At 36.6% G+C, this 13446-nt stretch overlaps 1 protein-coding gene across 1 annotated transcript in view; it reads left to right on the forward strand.

The window, feature by feature from the left end:
- Positions 1 to 13446, forward strand: part of Cdkl5 (cyclin dependent kinase like 5) — a 155660-nt gene that overhangs the window by 86163 nt on the left and 56051 nt on the right. The window contains exons 5-6 of the mRNA XM_042670408.1: positions 2399 to 2444; positions 10608 to 10744. Coding sequence (XP_042526342.1) covers positions 2399 to 2444; positions 10608 to 10744 — 183 coding nt within the window. The remainder of the gene's footprint in view (positions 1 to 2398; positions 2445 to 10607; positions 10745 to 13446) is intronic.

Genomic DNA, 13446 nt, shown 5'->3' on the forward strand with positions numbered 1-13446 from the left:
TGTATATCGCTGTTGCATTGGTTTCCCTTGTCCTTTGTCTCACCATTCTGTTGTTCCCCTTCCCTTCCCTAACTCAGATAAATGTATACAATACCAGGTTACCAAAATCAAATACAGTGGTAACAGGATAGGGGGAAGAACATACAAAAGAAACATAGTACATTAAAAACAACAACAAAGAAAAACCTCTTGTGTCCATGTCTTGGAGTTCATTTCACTTAACATCATCTTTTTTTTTTTTTGTCAGTCATGGGGCTTGAACTCTGGGTCTGGGCGCTGTCCTTGCATTCTTCAGCTCAAGGCAAGCCCTCTACCGCTTGAGCCACTGGCCACTTCCAGTTTTCTAGTCGTTTATTGGAGATAACAGTCTCACGGACTTTCCTGCCCGGGCTGGCTTTGAACCGTGATCCTCATATCTCAGCCTCCTGAGTAGCTAGGATTATATATGTGAGCCACCGGTGCCCGGCTCACTTAGCATCATTTTATATGGTCATATGTACATAGCTATTGAGCTATTCTGCTCATCTGCCAAGATTATCTTAGGTGTATAGTTTATTGCAAATGAGGGAAACCATGGGACCTGTGTTTCTTTGGGTCTGGCTTACTTCACTTAATATGATTTTTTTCCAAGTCTTTCCAAGAAATCCTCCATTCTTCTATAGCCTTTTCATTTACTTTCTTTTGGAAAAAATAGTTAATATATGGATTTGTTGCAAGACGCTTTATTCCTATCCCGTTTAAAGTTGTTGTGATAAGCATGTAAATTTACAGTGTTGATGTAAATGGAAATCTCTAGGGCTTTATGGTACCTAGAAGCTTATTATGAATCTGTAAGAATGTAAGATTTCTTTCCCTAAAATTATGTGCCTGACACTTGCTGTACATGTTTGAGGAAGTCAGATGGAAGGAAAATAGTAGTTCTTCCTTTGAAAGTCATTTATTCTGATGAAGCAAAAATTAATACAACTTGAGCACTCAAATATGTAAAAACTTAGAGAAAATGTGGTATTGTAAACAGAAGCAAACTGAATATGTAGATAGATATAGATAAAATATAATAGCTCATGTTTATATAATCATTAATTAGATTGAACAGCCAAAACCTAATCTCAAAAATAAATCTATTTAATGAAGTTATGTAAGAAGATCAGGATCTATAAAATCACTAATTAGAAAGTTTAAGGTCCCAGTAATTTAAACTGGGTCTGTCATAAGAACAGACCAGTAGCCTTCACTAGACTACAAAACTCTTAAAAACAAATCTAGACTATAGATAGATAGGCACAGACAGACAGATATGGCTATAACAGAGAACTAAAAATGCATGGCAAAAAATTGCTTCAGTATATAATAATTATATTAAATCTACATTCCCTTTTCATAGCATATATTAAATCACAAAGAGAGTAAGATTTAAGGAAAGAAATTGTTAAAATTCCAAAGTGCTTGAAAATGATTGAAATAACCATGTTTGCCACTGGTTGTAGACTTGATATATACTGCTAAAGGTAATTGTAAAATGATGTATTTTTGTGTGTATGTTGCCAGTACTGGGGCTTGAAAGCAGGGCTTGGGTGCTGTCCCTTTGCTTTTTGCTCAAGGTTAGTGCTCTACCCCTTTAGGCACACCTCCACTTCCAGGTTTTTTTACTGGCCAATTAGAGAAGAGTCTCTAGGATCTGTTATACTAAGTCTGGCTTCAAACCTCAATCCTCAGATCTCAGCCTCATGAGTAACTAGAATTATAGGCATGAACCAACAGCGCCCAGTGAAATGATGTGTTTTGTATGTCAGTTTGACAGTATATATTAGGAGACTTTAACATTATACCTTTGAACCAATTTTATCACTACAGAATTTACTCAATGGAAATAAAAGTGTAGATGTTGAAGTATGTGCACTAACAGACTGGTTAAGTAACCAACCATTAAAAATAGTGCTTTTAAAACATTTACTGGCATGTCAAAATGTTACTTATATAATATCAAGTGAATAAAAATACCATGCAAGAAGATACATGATATTATTCATATTTAGACAAATTTACTAGAAAAGTATATTCCAAAATGTTAGCAAGGGTTATGCGAATATTTTTAAGTCTTTTTTATACTTATTTTGTTCCTTTTTTATCCTGAACTTTTGAGTAGCCTGAAGACATTGACACTTCTGGTTTATGATTCATGCATGTTCTATCACCATCTGTGTTCTTTGCCCCTTTCCTTCTTTCCTTTCTCCTCTCCGTCTTTGAAAATGTCTGAAGGATAATAAGAAACAATTTTGGAACCAAGAAATGGGCAGCTACAGATGAGGATTTTTGCTACTCTGTCCTTTGGACAATTGGGATCCCCAGTTGGAAAAAACATTGGAAAATGACTTTCCTTTTGCCTTTTTCTTTGTAGGAAACACATGAAATTGTGGCAATCAAGAAATTCAAGGACTGTGAAGGTATATATATATATATATGTATGTATGTATTTTCCCCCTTCTATATTTTGTAAACATAAAGCATAGACTATTTGGGACTTTGCTGTTCCTAAGGTTTTAAAGTCATAATTTCAGGAAGTAATTATAGCTTATTTACTATCAGGGTTTGCTTTGCAGTATTTAGTTCCTTCTATGTGAATCTTTGTATATGCCATGATTTTAGAACAATTAGTTTGTATTTTAGGATACAAACAACATTAAAAATCTTGCTCCAAAGGCTAGATAGGAGTCAAGTTATCTGTAATAGTTCCACATAAATTATAATTAAAGGGTGGTTTGAAGTACATACTCTGCAGTCACATAAGTAATGAATACTGTGTGAAAGATTTCAGTATTGGTTATTAGCATTTCCTCACATTTTCTAATCAAGAATATAAGGATTGATGGAAAGCAGTATGGAGGGGGTGATTTTATATTCAGAATCACTCATTGTAGAATAAAACCTTTTCAAGAAAAGTACCTACCATACTGGATGAACATGCATCCAGACTATTTCAAATGGAGTATTAAAATTGCTCCGTGATGGACAAGAAAGTTTAAAATAAAGCACTTCAGTTTGTAAGGTTTTGGGGGGGGGGCAATATTAAGGTTTGAACTTAGGGTCTCATTCTTGCTAAATAAGCATTCTGTTACTTTAATTATTCTGCTAGTCCCTTTTTACATATTTTAAAAATAAGGTCTTGCTTTATATTTAGACCAACCTAGATTGTGATCCTCTTTGTGTTTTGTCACTGGGTGAGATGACAGGCATGTGCTACCTCACCCAGCTTTGAAAGACTATAATCTCTTGTTGTCTTATTAAAGTCAAATATATCCACAAATGTGTATCAGACTTTTTTTGTCTCAGTACTTGGGCTTGAACTCAGGGCCTGGACACTGTCCCTTAGATTTTGTTTTGCTCAAGGCTGGTGCTCTACTACTTGAGCTACAGCTCCACTTCAGGCTTTTTTGATGGTTAATTGGAGGTAAGAGTCTCACAGATTTTCCTGCCCTGGCTGGCTTTGAACCATGATCCTCAGATCTCTGCCTCTTGAGTAACAATATTATAGGTGTGAGCAATGAGCACTCATGTTATATAAAACGTTTTTGAGGCTACATTTTTAGGCAGACTTTAGTTGAAAAGATTCTTATTATTAAGACTAATTCATCATTATTTAAAATGAGAACCATAATTTCTTAGAAAATAAAAGATTATATTGGGACACTAAGACAAGTTAAACTAAAATTGTAAATATAAATTTATAGTTAATATAATTTAGGTTATAATGGTAACAGGAAAGTCGGGTCTTATAATAAATTATACACTAGGTCAATGAATTTCTACAAAATAAAGAGAATTATCAATAGTATATTTCAGCTGGGCACCAGTGGTTCATGCCTGTAATCTTAGCTACACCAGGGGCTGAGATCTGAGAATCATGGTTCAAAGCTAGCTGGGGCAGAAAAGTTTATGAGAATCTTATCTCCAATTAACTACTAAAAAACCTCAAAAGCCAGAAATGGTGCTGTGATAGAGCACTAGCCTTGAGCACAAAAAGCTCAGGGATAGTGTCCAGCCCTGAGTTCAAGCCCTAAAACTGGCACACAGACAAAATATATTTAAGCTGGGAACCAGTGGCTCATACTTGTAATCTTAACTTAACTAGAGGCTGAGACTTAGAGGATCACAGTTCAAAGCCAGGGTGAGAAGAAAAGCCTATGAGACTCGATTCCCATCTTCACTTAGCCAGCAAAAATGCTGAAATAGAGGTGTGACTCAGGTGGTAGAGTGCCAGCTTTGAGTAAGAAAGCCAAGTGACAGCACCAGGCCTTGAGTTTAAGTCCTAGTACCAGCACGCGCGCGCGCACACGTACGCACACACACACACACACAGAAAATATATATGTAAGAGGTTTTATCAGTTTTTTTTCTTCATTTTTCTGTCTTCTTTTCAGGTCTTTATTCTCTAGATGTTAGCTTATACAATTCTGTCAAATCATATTTATCAGTGTCTTTGCCTATAATTCTCTCTGAAAGATTTTTACACTCATTTCGGATAGAAAAAGGGAGGAATACAAACTTGAGATAAAACTCAGCAGTAGATAGATGGGCAGAGAAGGTGGCTCAGTGGTAGAGTGCTTGCCTTGCATGCATGAGGCCCTGGGTTCCATTCCTCAGCACCACATAAGCAGAAAAAGCCAGAAATGGTGCTGTGGCTCAAGTGGTAGAGCACTGGCCTTGAGCTGATGAGCTGAGCAACAGTGTCCAGGCCCAGAGTTCAAGCCCATGACCCACCAAAAACAAAACAAAACTCAGCAGTAGACTACATGTTTCACATGCAAAGTCTGTAAGTTCAATCCAAAAAAATTTAGGACTGACAATTTTTTTTTTGTCGATCGTGGGGCCTGAACTCTGGGCCTGGGTGCTGTCCCTCAGCTCTTCAGCTCAAGGCTAGTGCTCTACCACTTGAGCCACAGCTTTACTTCCAACTTTTCTGCTTATGTAGTGCTGAGGAATCGAACCTAGGGCCTCATGCATGCAAGGCAAGCACTCTACCACGGAACCACCTTTCCAGCTCCAGGACTGAGAAATTTTTATCTGTGAGCACTTTATTAGTTTATTTTTTCTTATTCTAATGATTTCTACTTCTGACACTTCATCATAAATTTGGGGTCTCTGACAATGAATCTTAGTGACTCTCTGAATGACATAATTATGAATTTGTCCATTAAGGTAAGTCTCTACAACAAAACATTAACTACTAAATACTCAATCAGATGTCTCCATTGAATTAGTTTGCTCATTATTTAGATTTATATAATGACCATAGATTGTAAAAATATTAGAGATTATTTGGTTAAAAGGTACATTATAGACTGTATAATTATTAATTTAGGTATAATTTCTTACCTTTTTGGCAACTCCAATTTTCTTCAATGAGATTTGATATTCATTTAAAAACCTATCACTGTTGGCTTGTTCTTACACATAGACACATACAAATGTCTGCTGACCCATATTTATTAACTAATCCAAGAGCACTGATTTTTTTTATAAACCCAAATGTCAATTTATTTATGTACCCTATGCATGTTAAAAAATAAGAGAATGAGAATAATTATATCCACTAGAAAGAGGGAAAACTGCTTGAGAAACTAAACTTCCAATTGATTTCAGTGAGATAGATTTGGACCAGTAAGAATTAAAAACATACCTTTACTTTAGGAAACATGGTGAGAATTTTTTAGCCTTTTTACCCTTTTGGAGTTTTCATTCTTTCCTGAAAATTTAGATGATGGGATGAGAAGGGATCCTCTCCTCACTGGGCCTTGGTACCTGGCAAGGAGGCTCACTCCAGGGAGCTGTGTAACAGTCCATATTTAGTAGTTTGTATCCTTGCTTTTATATCATATATTCTGCTGCTGCTTATGTTTCCTGTAGATTATTATTATTTTTCTTTATTCATGTCCCAAATGGGTCTCTTTCAAACCTCAGGGATTCTTAAGATTTGGTGACTATTTTGCACTTTTTTTGATTTCATAAATTTCTGCTTCACTTTTACTGATCTTCATCTCTGAAGACTGAAGAGCTCTCATCTTTTTGGTATATAAAATAGTAGCACCAGCGTTCAAACTTCCCTGGCCACATTAATGGCCCTGCTGCTGATGTTCCTTCTTCAATCAAAAACCTGAATCACACATGGTACCCCTATGGTTTTGTACAAGGATGGAATGACTTTTCTTTTACAATATATCTGTTTAAAGGTCTGTTTGGGGGGCCTCTTTGGCTATATAAAATGTCGTTTGTGATTTCATAAAGTAGGTTACAGCTATTCCAGGATTCCTTTCCCAAGCCCACAGTTCTTTAAATATAGTTACAATAGAGAGTTTCTGCTCATCTTTAGATTTTTTCTTTTCATCACTGACTTATCTTTGAATTTCCTTTGCTCCTATGAGCTAGCTTCTTAAAATTGTTACCTTTTATTTTGGTGAGTTTCTCTTGTTTTTTAGAGGTGTTAACTTGCCTCATCGGTAAGCCTATAAAAGTAGGTCAGATTTATTTGTTCCTAATCCTTTTTCTCTACCATGTCACTTAGTCCTCACTCAGTGAAATTACATTTATCTGCACCTAGCTTTGTTAGAGTTGCTCCTGCCTTCATTAAACCCCCTCAGTGGTAAGTGATGAAAGGTCATTCAGCATGCACATTAGCAAGTATGATATAGAAGTATTGCTTAGCGCTGGGGGAGACCTACAGAATAATCCAAATAACCTCAGCCCCAATTCACAGATGATGAGATTGCGTGTGATTAAATGAGACTAAAATACAGACCCTAGAACATCTGAATTTTTCTTCTACCATTATTTCCTGCTTAGCCACTTGCCTTTAGCAACAAGTCAAGTGGCTACATCTAGTAATATAGTCTACTCTTGAATCTGGGTGTTTATGACACAGTCCTCAAAGCTCACTGTGTCCCTAATGCTACCTAAATCCCTGCATGGCATATTAGATAGGCTATTAGATAGAATGTATCATCAGTCTACTCACCCTGAGAAAGTTAACTATACTTCTAGCCTTAGGTTTTTTTTTCTTTTCTGAACTGGAGGAGCTAACTTACAAGAACACACAAGGATTGTGTCAACTAGAAGACACAGGTTTTTGTGCCCATTTCAGTAGGCTGTGCTACCACTTATTAAAGCTGCTTCATTGAAATGCTTTCCTACTTTCTATTTGTTTGAGGAGAGAAGCATGTGTAAGTGGAATGTGCATTCCTTTTCCCTGTCATCTGATTATTTATTGCCATGATTTTTTTTTACCACAAAGTGTAAGCACTTTGTGATAAAAGCGTAAAGCACTTAGAAAAATAATATAAGCTATTCCTAGTAATGATGAGTGCACATTTTGCTTGCACTTCACCAATTACTAACTTAATTTCCTGCCTTATTTCCAGTCATTACAAACTAAATGGTGAAGCACTTAACTCCAACCTTAATATCTCAGACGAGCATAAAGTAAAGAAGGCCCCCCAAATGCTGTTCAGTTTAATTTGTTTTGGTACTACCTGCTAAGTGATTTAGTGCACTTCATTTTGAAAGGGCATTAATCATTTGTCTTTGTTCTCATTACATATGTATGTTTTTTTCCAATTATGTATATGTAACAATTATCCAAATTTAGTGAGGCTTAGGCTTGCAATCAGTAAGATTTTAATAAAAAAAAAACATACATAATTAGTTTTAGAAAGGTCATAGAATTTGAGGATGGTGCAATTATTTTATTTGTGCTTGGTATTAGGCTTGAACTAGATCTTACTCTCACTCATCTATCTTGCTCACAGCCAGCACTCTACCATTTGGGCCACACCTTGAGGATGACATTTTTTTTCTGGTTAATTGGAGATGAAATCTCACAGAGTTTTCTGCTCCAATTGGCTTCGAACCTTGATCTTGTAGATCTCAGCCTCCTGAGTCGCTAGGATTACAGGCATGAGCCACTGGTGCCTGATTGAAGGACATTTATTTACTTACTTTACTGATGAATAATTAATTGCCTTGCCCAAAGTTACATGTCACAACACTAGTTACTTACATGACTAGGTCCAAAATCTAAATCTCTTTTGTTTTATGCCAGTGTTCCTTCTATCTTTTTTTTTTTTTGGGTTCGTTCGTGGGGCCTGAACTCTGGGCCTGGGCCCTGTCCCTTAGCTCTTCAGCTCAAGGCTAGCGCTTTAGCACTTGAGCTACAGCGCCACTTCCAGCTTTTTTCTTTTTGCTTATGTGGTGCTGAGGAATTGAACCCAGGGCCTCATGCATGCAAGGCAAGCGATCTACCACTGAGCCAACTTCCCAGCCCCAGTGTTCCTTCTATAAAGGCCTTTTTGTGGCAGGTGGTGTTGGGAATAGATTTCAGGGCCTTGTGAACATTAAGCAAGCTAAGCCACATCCTCAGCTCTACTAAGGCCATTCTGATTTGGTCATCCATTAGCAAAAGTGAAACCGTCACTGATCAAAAATAAAGTACTCTTTTTCATTAATTTTTCATATGCCAGGAATTCACCAAGCATTTATTTTTGTAGCAACTGTTGTATCCTGCTCCAACGTAGCTTGTGGATGTACTTAAGAACTTTGTTCACAAACACATAGACACAAGACCCTAACTACTGTGTTTTCTGAATCCTCCTTTTTCCATAGTCACATATTATAGAAACATCCAGGGTCAGAGGGGATTAAGGGATAGTAAATTCAAATTCTCACATGCAAGTCAGTGTCCATTGTTTCTATCTCATCACCACTTTGTCCCAGCAGTCATAGAACACCACCAACAGCTGTCCCATCACAGTTCTTTAAGCTCCTTCAAGACATCCTCTGATTGCATCTCACCCATTTTTCCTTCTGCCACATGAGATCCACTGCCATGTTCTTTCCATAGATGGTGTGACAGTTTACTGTGTCTGCTGCTACTGCCTTCCCTCCTACTAGTTCTTGTTTTCCCCATAGGCAATATCTAAATCCTTTCCTAGTCAGTGTTCCTGCAATCTGCAACAATTTTCTGGCTGAAGTAGAATACCTCCCTTATGTAACCTTTTCCCAAAGGTGTATTGACTTTTATGTTCCATTTGTTTCTGATATACCAGTGTTTGAAACCCTTGTTTCTATTACAGGCTCTTTTTAAAATTCAGTTTGAAAGGGCATTTAAAGAGGGAACTGGAATAGAAAATAATCTGAGAAGTACTCCTTAATCTGCACTTAGAATTCTTCCTCTCACTGTCCTTTCTGCATTTATTTCCCTACCCCTCTTTTCTTTACCTTTTTTTTTGTTAGCAGTGCTAGGAGTTGAACCCAGGGCTGTGCACATACTGGTCAGGTGCTCAATGACCTGAGCCACCTTGCTAGCTAGCTCTGCATTCAACCTTTTCTATCTAGTGTACCTTACTTAGCAAACATGTCTTCTTAAAAAAGACTTTCTCACCCCTATCACCAAACTCTATACTTGAAGACATTCCTGAAACTGAGAGTCACACAATTTACCTCTTAAGCTAGGGTTTCCTAAACTTTGAGGACAAATGTGCTTTGGAATTCATAATTTTGAGATTTTAGAATGGAAATATGGCATATTATATAACACCTTATAATCAAGTAGTAATGAACATTCCCATTAAGTGGGTTAAACATGGTCTCATGTCAATGCAGTTTTACCTTTAAATGAATTTGGCACAAATTTAGGGAAGGTTTCAGTTTTTTAGACTCTTGGTGATTTGAGAATTACAGGTGAAGGATTATTAACATGTACCTTTACACATACATATGAACATGTCTCATGCTGTTATGAACACTCATTTAAAATGAAATACTAGCTCTACACTTTCCTGCCCATTAATCCATTGAAGTTAATAATTTCTGTCCTTCCTCCATGTCTTTGGAGGTTATCACAAGTGAAGTTGATGGTATGGAAGAGCAGATATTGGTTCAGCATAAGTTCTCCGTCCCAGAACAGCTATCCCATCTGGGATGGACAGATGGACATGCCACAGGAAGGCAGCAGGAATACAGAACAGCAGCTGTTCAGGAAGAAGATCAGACACACTCAGAATTCCCAGCAATTTGGCTGAGAGTTGTATTGTGAATGCTTGGTACATGACCTTTGCTCACCGATGTGACTCACAGTCAGCCTAATGAATAAAATGTTCCTTTAAGCCAACCTTAAGACATCAACTGCTAGAGATGCTAACTGCAAAGAGCTCTTCTGCAAAGAAGCTCTTCTGCACACTTACATGGTTGATTCTTATGACCCTTTTACCCCTTTCTTCCCCTGTATAGCGTATTAGAGTTAAAATGATAGCAAACACATATATTTTGTCTATAAATCTGTGTTTTTATACATATGCTTTGTAACAAGGAATACAAGAAAATAAAAGCAGAAAATCAGGTTCATGCTGGTCAAATAAGCCTTTTCTTTCTTTTAGTTTCTTATTCTTGGTCCTTTCAACAAGAAAAATGTGTAATTTAACATTCCACTCATGGGCTTCTTAAGTAGAAGTACTCAAAAGTGGGAGGTAAAATTGGGATGTTTTCAATGTTCTTAAAATTCTTTGAACAGTAGTTTGAAAGCTCTAATTTTTCTGTTTTCACCATTGTTTACATTCCAGAAAATGAAGAAGTCAAGGAAACGACTTTACGAGAGCTTAAAATGCTTCGCACTCTCAAGCAAGAAAACATTGTGGAGCTGAAGGAAGCCTTTCGTCGGAGGGGGAAATTATACTTGGTATTTGAATATGTTGAAAAAGTAAGTCATTAATTGCCTACCTTCCTGGATCTTTTATTTAGGGCTATTTGTAATTTTGCTAAAGAAAGTATTATTAATTAGTATGACTTGTTATGTATTCTTAATCTCAGGATCTTACGATGAAAACATTTTTCATAATCATTGTAAGTCCTGAAACAGATTTAGATAGATTTTTACAATTTAATAATACACCGATAATCATAATCTTACTGTATACTGATATGGCTTCTGAAGTCTCAGAATCTACATCCAACAAACCATTTCTAGATTTGATTTATTTACATTAAGCTTGGTGGTATGGGATCATACAGGTTTAAACCAGATCAAAACCAGCACAGGCTAGGTGCTTGTATTAGAACTAGGGTAGTGAGTCAGTCAGTCTTTTATGAACTGCCTGTGCTTTGGTTTTCTTTGAGAAGAAACAGGCTTGCTAACAGGCTTGAGGTAAGGCTCCAATGCAGCAGATTAGACCACTGGTAAGGAATTGAGAGCATAAGAGAAAACAAGAAGACATGCATTTTTTTCCAGTTGACTGCACACTTGTCTTAGCACTTAAACAACAAAAATCAACTTACTAATAACAATCTTAATGGCATGACCTAATGGAAAATGTATGTTATAGTAAACAGTGTTAGGTGTCTCAGAATGTCTTTGCAGCTGACTTGCAGCTGTTGGTTTTGACTGGTTAGAATAACAGAAGAAACTAGACCAGCGGAGCCTTTTGAAAGTTTTGTTCCTGAGTCAATTGGTGACTGCTGATTTTCTATGCTATTAAAAATTTGAATTGAAACTGAAAAGGTTAGGTTTGCTGCAAGTCAGCACTCAGGTGCTTGTTATTCCCTGAATGACAAGGTGTCATTTCCATTGTCATCATCAAATGGAAACCAGTGTTGTCAAGGTGACCACTAATGCAACTTGAAATTTACTTAGCCATTACAGACTCTATTTTTAATAAAAATAGTAATATCATTACTAGTGAAACTGGAAAATATGAGAAAGCCCTCTGTCATTTTAAACCACAGCTTTTACATTTCTTTTCCAATATTTGGTTCATGTTTTTTTTTTTTTCAGTATTATCTTAAGTATTCCCCTGAAGTACTTTCGCTATCAAAATGAAACTAAAGTTGTTGGTATTTTTGAAAGATATTAAGAAAAGGATTGCTATACTAGGATTGCAGGGAAAATCAGAAGCTCTTAATTTTTAGTTGTTACAAATACACAGTTTGCAGTTTTTACTGCTAAATAATAAAATTTGGAAAATCTGGTGTTTCATTATGTCTTTTTTTTCCATTTCTGTTCTATTTATGGTAATTGTTCACGGTAAATAACAATTTAGTATAACAAATGGATAGATACCTCTGTGTATTTGTTTCTCACTGAGAAAAGTAATTTCAGAGATCTCTCTGCTAGGATGTGACAGAACTGCTACCAGAACTTATTCCTGGGCTTCTTTCCTTGCCCCTGTGTTCTTAGATGGAAGGTAACCATCACACCTGCACATCAGTGGCAATGCCTAATAATCCACAGTAAGTCTTAAGAGGAGAAAGACTATAAAATATACAAGGCTGGTAACAGAGACTCATGATCACAGTCCCTTAAACGAAAAGGAGTTTGTTTCTCCTTCATATACAAATAAAAAGGTAGGCAGTGTAGAACTGGATGGCAGCTGTGCTCCACAATCATGAGAGCAGTTTCTGCTGGCTGCTTCTACCATTTTGCTCCACTACTCCTGAGATGTTCCCCTTGTCTTTCACAGTATAATCGCCAACTGTCACATCCCATTGGACAAGATGTAGTAGTTGCATGGTCCCACTAGCTACAAGGCAGAGCACAAGTCCACTCCTCATTCTGAGCTGCTAGGTCTTCAATTGAAAACTATTCCTGTGGAGTTAAGAGAAGAATGGCTATGGAGGGCTAGTATTTATGGCGCTAAAGAACCTACAGAACATCAAGTGAGGGATACCTCCTGTTCTTCCTGTGCATTTGGCACCTTTTATATATTTGTTAAATTGGAAAAGATGATTCAAGTGGAAAAACATAAAAGATGATGCAAACATTCTTTAAATATTTTGCTTCATACATATACATTTACTACTCTGTAGAGTTATGTCAAAGCCATTTGCATGTTGCCTTTTTGGTTGAAGTTCTGATTGGTCTTTATTAACATACGTTATTAATGCATATATTAATGCATCCTTAAAGTGAAGCTGAAAATCACAGAACAGTCTTGCTAAAGAGTCTTTCAGTATTTATGCTTAGCACTACTAACACTAGTCCCTTGCTAATGTTTTATAAAGGAAAAGCACAAATGTCTAACCAAAGGTAAGAGACAGGAGTTGCCTTTCCCAAGAAACTAAACTTTCTTTTCTTGGGAATGGCAACTCCTGTTAAAAACACTTCCATTGGTTGATTTATTTAGTTATATTAAGATAATAAGTACATCTGTTATAAATAGGTATGAAGATAAACACAACTGATTTCTTTGTTTTCAATACAATGTGTTAGAGCACTAGTATTCTACCTGTCTGATATTAGGAATCTTTTATGCTCTGAAAATTATTGAGGGTCCCTACAACTTTTTGTGTGGCTTTTATCTGTTTGTTTCTCATTTAGAAGGCCATGCTGAGCAATATAAAATACTAATTTGAGAGGCTGGGTTATGGCTTAGGGGTTGAGCACTTGCTTAGCATGAGCAAGGCCCA

Source organism: Dipodomys spectabilis, unplaced genomic scaffold (genome assembly GCF_019054845.1).
Source record: "Dipodomys spectabilis isolate Male_0828 unplaced genomic scaffold, ASM1905484v1 ptg000549l, whole genome shotgun sequence".
Classification (NCBI taxonomy): Eukaryota; Metazoa; Chordata; class Mammalia; order Rodentia; family Heteromyidae; genus Dipodomys; species Dipodomys spectabilis.